The 7,850-nt window shown below is 38.6% G+C and overlaps 1 protein-coding gene across 1 annotated transcript in view; it reads left to right on the forward strand.

Annotated features, from left to right (window-relative positions):
* Window positions 1-3,103: 3,103 nt before the first annotated feature.
* LOC140337175 (2-epi-5-epi-valiolone synthase-like) overlaps window positions 3,104-7,850 on the forward strand; it is a 6,252-nt gene continuing 1,505 nt past the window's right edge. The window contains exons 1-4 of the mRNA XM_072420755.1: window positions 3,104-3,368; window positions 5,553-6,180; window positions 6,530-6,763; window positions 7,340-7,592. Of these exons, the coding sequence (XP_072276856.1) occupies window positions 3,181-3,368; window positions 5,553-6,180; window positions 6,530-6,763; window positions 7,340-7,592 (1,303 nt within the window). The 5' untranslated portion in view covers window positions 3,104-3,180. The remainder of the gene's footprint in view (window positions 3,369-5,552; window positions 6,181-6,529; window positions 6,764-7,339; window positions 7,593-7,850) is intronic.

Below are 7,850 nucleotides of genomic sequence, written 5' to 3' on the forward strand. Positions count from 1 at the left end.
AGTATTTTACTATGATATTTTGTTTTTCATTATTAATATGTTCTTAAGTTTTAACGTTTCCTCAAAGAGCCATTGCTTCTTACTTAATTTCTATATTTTTACTATATTAGAATTTGCAATTCTCAACACTTGTATATCATGCTCCCTTTTATATTAAGAAAAACATTTTCCCAAAAATAACTTTAAAAAAATGGAAGCCCCTCCCCTTCTGTCTTTACTGCCACGGCAGTAAAGACTGAATGGGAGTGGAGCGTCTGGGATACATATGTCACGTATCTCAGGAGGCTTCAGGGCGCTCCTTCTGTGCAATTTTCTTCTTTTCCTTTTCTGTGCAAGTTCTAATCTCACACATGCGCATATGAGATTGACAATCTTTTTTTTTTTTACATTTACATTAACAGGCTATGTCGCCCGATCTTGCTCCTGTGCAGTGCGAGTATGGGTGATGTAGGCACAAAAAGATGATGGATGGCACCCAGAGCTTCCTCCGCATCTAGACGAAAGAAGAATTAAGGATGTTGCAGGACCGAATTGAGACCAGGTGTGGAGGGATCAAGAGCTCTGCGGAAGTAGTATTTTTTTATTTTTTTATTCCATCTTAATGTGAACCTATTAAAGTTTGCCAAAATGATATTTGCTCAAGCAAACCTGGAATGGATTTTTTAAAAATCATTTGCTTTTAGTTAGAAAATGTTTTCAATCCTGGATCTGATTCATTTCAGGTTTGCTGGATTACCCAGGTTCCCCCATGAAAGTACTTTGTACATTTTTTTTGCAATGCAAACTCAACTGTAAGAATGGAATTTGGTCATTAGGTGAGGAGTGTCTGTACATGTAAGATTTAAGAACACGTGTGAGCCTTCAAAGTGTTATATACATAACTATGACAGATGCCGTATTTAACAATGGTATTTCTTTGTATGAATAACTACGTAACTTTAGGGCTTTAGTTATAAAACAGGGAATCTGACCTTCCTTGGTGGGAATGAATTACTCCTCTTGAAACACATTAACCTGGAAGATTCTCCACCAGGGTATGTTTGAGGGAACCAAATAGAACTTTACAATTTTACAAAAAGAGTATTGGCTGAGCATGCACTTTAAAGTCCCCATTGCTGGCTGTAATAGAGAGATTTGTCCTGCAGATATTCCATTGTTTCTGATTGTTTCCAGTGACAGTAGAACAAACAAGAGCTGTACACACAGCACCATTTAGTTTTATGGAGAGGGGAGGATAAGTGAGTATTACCCTACTGTGTACTCCTCAATAGGAATGTACAGGAGTCAGTCCCATTCATTGATCAACCAGGGTAGATGGATAAATGTCAATGGGGGAAAAAATACATTTCTACCCAAGGCAATCACAATCTTTCATGTCAGTTGCCAATCATCTAGTGCAACCAGTGTTCCTCCCGGGGTTCCCTGAGCAATAAGAAGTTTGTGCCTCTCAGGGCACTTTAAGTGACACCAATGATCTTTTTGGCTATCTGTGGGGGTGACTTTTCCCACTGACCAACATACTAATATACTGTGACCTGAAATATACTAAGACCTGAAACTTATTTCAAGAGTTACCCCATGTCAAAAGTTTGAGAAACACTGCTCTAGTGTAAGTCTTCTAGACTAGCTGTTGTCATCCAAATCTCTGGATAGCCCGCCTGTTGAAGTGTTTTATATAATTAAACTGGTTAATTTAAGCTCATTAAAAGTGGAGAGGATTCCTTTTCATTGGTGACGCTGGGTGATGAAAGTTTATCTTGAAGAGCTTCAATAATTCAAATGCTAAGAAAGTGTCATTTTTGTTTGACTTATTAACTTTCTTAACATAAAAGCAGCTTTTCCAAGTTTCCATTTTACTTTTATTTTTATTCGACTGTATTTATAAAGTAGGAAATCAGACATACCCTCAAACATTCCCTGGTGGGGAATCTTCTAGGTCTATGTGGTTCAATGGCAGTAATTAATTCTCCACCAGGGAATGTTTGATGAAATTTCAGATCCCCTGCTTTATAAAATAAGCCCATTGTCCTAAAAAGTCAGATAACAGCTATATGCACCAAAATATATTGTTCAACCCTTGCAGTAAACATTGATTTTATAATATTATTTTATTTAGCAGATTTTCTTGCTTTTCTAATATTGGGAGAAAGGCAAAAGCTTTGGTATCCCTGGCAGACGTGATATGGGTGCCCTTTAGTCTTTGATTCTAAAGCAGTCTTTCTCAGCCTTTTTACCATGGCAAAAATAACTTTCCGGTCTTAGGGAACCCCTGCTATAATTACTATATCCACAAATCACAGTATATTAGTGCGGTGGTCAGTAGGAAAACGCTGGTTTGGTTTGTACTTCTCTCCATCAAGCGTTACACACAGCCTAAACGGACAGCATGGTCACATTGATGACCTCACGTTTCCCTGCTGCAGCTAAGCAATGAAGCCTGGTCACCTTTCCGCCCACAGTCCATAAGTGGACCGTAATAGAGGAGCAGCAAGATGATAAGGTCATCTTTCTCTTCTTGTTAGCATGTTGCTTATCAGTAAATGTGCATGCAACAGGACCCTTTCCAATACCAAATATACTGTGCAAGTGAAAAACAGACACATCAAAATCTGGGCAATCAGATCACTTCTGGTTTTGGACCCCATTACCAATAAATATTTTAACCTTATGTATTATAGCAATGTTTTCCTCCAACCCAAAACACCTCATTAGCAAAGCAGCATTTTTGTTGTTGTTGCAAATGTTATAAAATCAAATGTACTGATTCCATGAAACAATTGTTGTATGATGGAATATTTTATACATTCTCATTATTTGTATGGTAGAGATCCTCGAAATCTTATTTTGTAATTTTCCTAGATTTAGATAACAAAATGTTCTTCTTTCATAATCATCCTGTTAGGAATTTGATGTTAAATAAGTGGAACTGTCAGTGATGCAGTGAATATTCCTTACACAACCTGTCAATCTAAATAAAATCCCTAGCCTCAGCGTTTTAGTTCACACACCCTGCGTGTTACACAATGTGGGTTGTATAAACTTCAGACAGGTGAGACGTACACAGAAGGCCACTCCCTTTCTAAAAACCCCTATAAGATACTGCAAATCCAAGGCTGGAACCAGAAGATTCAAAAAGCTTTTTTTACTTACTGAAAAGCCAGCAAACTTCAATCAGCAGACATGCCAGCAGGTGAACTTTTCACAGTCCCCCCAGTCCGAGGTGGCACCAAACCAGAGGGAAGCAGCAGGAACAAGCAGAAGGAGTACCAACTTGTGCGGGTGAAGAATACCTGGTGCCGCGTTGAATGCAGACAAGAAATGCCCACCACCTGGGAGGAAGACCAAGTTATTGTCTCTCAGGCTAAAATGTAAGTTATTGCATTACCATTCATTTTCCTGGCATTTTTGGAACATTAAAGCTTACCTATGTAACCTAAAAATAATTTAAATTGGAGTAGGGCGGTGAAAATTTGGAACCCTTGTTGGGTTTTTATTGCTGCCTATGGAGAGATCCTCTCTAATTGCCATAACCTTGCCATAACCATTGCCATAACCTTGGAGAGCTTTACAAAATCAGCTTCAATGAGTCTACGGGATGCTAAAAACAAATCTACCTATTTAAAAAAAAAGTTTCACCTTCAGATATATTTCAATTATTTTTTATTAAAGGGCTATTAGAATAAATCTAAATGCTGAATAAATGTCTTTTAGATATTTTACTGAAGCATTTTCCATCCTGGTTGTCACCGTTAGACTTTTTAGGAGCTTGCATGTGGATGAATATGTATGACAGAGTGGTGTTTTTTTCACTTTTTTAGATAAAAGGATAAAATATAGATCCATTTGGGTCAATACTAAATATTTTTTTCAAGGGTTTTGAGTGGTAAAACTATTCACCACTTGCACATATCACTAGTCTAAAACTTAAGGACTTGCTTACGCTTTAGTTAGCCTAAAGCAAATGAATTTCTGTTTTGCAATGTGATGTTCTGTGATTAGAAGTCCACCTCTTCAATTGGGCTGCCAAACACAGCACAACACACACTAAATGCATTTTTGTGCAGCAATGTGTCCATGCATTGCTGCAAGATGTTCAATAATGCATTCCAGTGGTGGATCTTGGGGGCCTTCAACAATGAATGGGAACCCAGGGCATCAATGTATAAGCTGTGTGCCACTGCCAGTTACAAGACTAGAAGACATTTAGTTAACAGTCATAAATGTTTGGTGGGATATGTAGGAGGCCAGTGGATTATTTCATGAGACAGCGTCATATTGCTTTGGCCACTCAGGTCTAAGTGGTAGTGTCTACACATTGCCCACCCACCCCCTTCAAGGTAGAGTGGGGCTTCAGTGTATGGAAGAGAATGTGACTTCTCCTTTTGGACAATGTGGGGCCTGAACAACCAATCGCCAGGCCCAAATACTATCATATGAGGGTAGGGGTTCCACAACATCATGCCTCTTCTGTAAGTTCTAACACCTGCATGCTGCAGGTGGAAATAAGTGAGGGAGCATGGGTATGTATATGTATATGAAATGCCCATTTTTGGTGGTTAGCCTTTTTTTTTTAGGTAATTACAGTTTTTTTTCTGCCCTATCCTAATTCCTTTATGAATGCAACAAAATTGATGGGTTTATCAGATGAACCTAAAATAGTAATGGTGTCATTTCTGCAGGCCATAAAGATAAGCTCTTAACCTTTTTTTATTAAATTGTTAACATTACATATTTTGCAGCCAGTTTTACTGGTCAGTGCAGAATTTATGTAAATGAGTGTTTCTTCCAGCAATGAATCTCAATGCAATGAATGAAGCAGAACTGGTTTATGTTTCATAAGCAATTGTAAACAAAAATTACTGGGAAACCTGCAAAATGGGTATTAAATCACGGTACTTTTTTTACCTAAAAATACAAAAAAAATCTTTGACTTGAGAATAAATCTGGGGCACAAAGTGTCGCCATCACTGCTAATATGCAAAACAGTAATCAATAGAGATGCCAAAAAAAACTTCAGGATGAGTTTCTGATTGAGAACCAGCTGAAAGGGAAGGTTGAGATGTCATTTGCAAACGACATGTTGGGGGATCTCTGGGTGAAATGCACAATGGCATAATTTACAGCGAAATGCGTCATTACAGAACTGAGCACCACCTTGTACGGTTCTATTTCCTGACCCGTGTCTCTTCGGAGTACATAGAGAGCGTGCTGGCGGACTTCGAACATGTACCCCAGCCTGATGTGAATAAACACATTTATACTTTTTTATAGTCTATTTTAGTCTGTATATATTTTTCTCTCTTTTTTTACAGGTTCAAATATATTGTACTTTTGAATTAGTAATGATGGGTCACTTGTTTCTAAATGATCTTTTGTGCATTATTGTTGGCCACCAGTAGATGGTGTTGTGTCCCCATGTAAAGTGTGTAACAAACTCATGTCTCCTCATGACTCCTATTATCCATAATTTGATAATCACTTATTACTCAGCACCATGTATTTTATTGGTATCTGTAATTATTGATACATTTGATTTTTGATTTTTTGAACAGAGGTGAACAAGTAACCGAGTCTGGAGTGTCTTGGGTTGTGAAGGCCCCCATTTACTTCTGCTACAAGGTGATAGAAACTCAAAATCTTTTAAACCCCAGTAACAAGACCCTGCTCTACGGCCATGTGTCAGACCCAGAAGAAATAGATGAATACCAAAAGAAAACGCAAAAACGCTTTGTCGTAATGGATGCAACTGTGGAACAAATATACGGTTCCAAAGTTAGAAAATACTTTGAAGCCCACAATGTGGTTTACAAGATCCTCGCACTGGAGACCACCGAAGAAACCAAATCAATGGACATCGTCCTGCATATCCTGGAGGAAGTCCACAAGTTCAGCCTTGACAGGCGCACCGAGCCGATCATTGCCATCGGAGGAGGGGTATGCTTGGACGCTGTGGGCCTGGCAGCCTCACTTTACAGGCGCCGTACACCATACATCCGAGTACCTACCACCCTTTTGTCCTATGTGGATGCCAGCGTGGGAGCTAAAAATGGGGTTAACTTCTGCAATTGTAAGAACAAGTTAGGAAGCTACACCCCACCAATAGCCACCTTCCTCGACAGGTCCTTTATCCAGACCATTCCACGACGTCATATATCTAATGGCCTTGGGGAAATTTTAAAGGTAATTTCATGATTGCTAATTGGCTAAATATAGTAATAATTCAATGCGTTGTAGTTTTAGATGGCAGCTTCCATAAGAACTTTTCAAATATCTAGATGGTTTTTCTTACATAATGGAGTTGTCACCGGAATAGGTGGGGAAACTATCATAGAGGGCATTTTCTACAATTTGAAGGAATTCTCTCATTTCCTACTGTGTTTTGTAAGACAGAAAATCTCCCCATTTCTGTAATCAATGCAAAATGAATACTAAAAATATTGCAAATATCCATATATGTATTTATGTACTGTCTTTTTGTTTATCTACTTGTATTGTCTATTAAGATTACAATTCTACACTTTTTTTTCAGATGGCTCTAATGAAGCACAAGGGGTTGTTTCAAATACTAGAAAAGCATGGCAAATACCTTTTAGACTCAAAGTTCCAGTCTACAAATGTCCTTGACTGCAATGACGATGCTGCCTTAAAAACCACAAGACTGGCCATTCAAACTATGTTGGAAGAACTCGCCCCAAACCTGTGGGAAGATGACCTGGACCGACTGGTGGATTATGGACACGTCATAAGTCCGGAGCTAGAAATGGTAAGATTAATTAAATAGTACTCATCTATTACAATAATAAAACCTAATCTATATTAGGCAACTTTGTGATTTAAACAAACAATGTGCATTTTTAAATTGTAAAAATTGGATCACAGTATACTAATACCAGGCAGGCTATAGAGCTAATCAAATATTATTCGCCCCATTTAAAGGAAGCCCAAACTATCTGCAAAGAAAATTTACAAAACTGGATTCGGGCCAGCAGATGATTAGGTAAATGAAGTGGACACCCCTTTACCTTATTTTCTGTATTCAGTGGATCCTTTCCATTGTGAACACCCTCTTAGTAAATTAACCTCAGATTGAGCCATAAACATTGAGGTGTAAAGTAGAAAAATTTGGAAGAACCAAAGTGCCATTTTAGGAAGGTTTTTGTTGGCTGGATGACTCTAAATTCAATGCTTGTAAGTCAATGGCCTGGAATTAGTTTGCTGTAAGGCAATATACAGAAGTTCAAAAACTTATGATGTGTAAACTGAAATCTGCAACTTAGAAATTACCCAAGCTAAAGAATTGACATGACTGTGTTATATAACTATACATTTTCCATTACAGAATTTGTTGCCAGCCCTCATGCATGGGGAGGCGGTGAACATTGACATGGCCTTCATGACGTACGTGTCACATGAAATTGGGCTGATCACATTGGAAGAGAGGAATCGTATAGTGCAGTGTATGCAGAACCTGGAGCTGCCGGTCTTCCACAGAGACTGCTCGTTCCAGCTTATAAAGAAAGCCTTGGCTGAGAGGTTCAAGCACAGCGGGGGAAAACTACGCCTGTCACTCAGCACCGGATTGGGAACTGCAGGTACGTCATAGTGCTAGAGGTCAAATCTTGGTTTATTGGCCAATTTGCAGTTTTGAAAAGGGAGCTGTTTTAGATGTTTAAGCTTTCTATTCTTTTTCATCCAGTTTCCCATCCTGATATTTCCTTGTTTGAGTTCAGTATTACATAGAGGTCTTGTTCCTTTCCCAGCCAATGATAGGAGAAGCAGAACAATGATGGGCCTATCCTTTGGTCATTCTATTCTCTATTGGCATGTTCCTTGTGAGCATTGACACAAAC

Source organism: Pyxicephalus adspersus, chromosome 8 (assembly GCF_032062135.1).
Source record: "Pyxicephalus adspersus chromosome 8, UCB_Pads_2.0, whole genome shotgun sequence".
Lineage (NCBI taxonomy): Eukaryota > Metazoa > Chordata > Amphibia > Anura > Pyxicephalidae > Pyxicephalus > Pyxicephalus adspersus.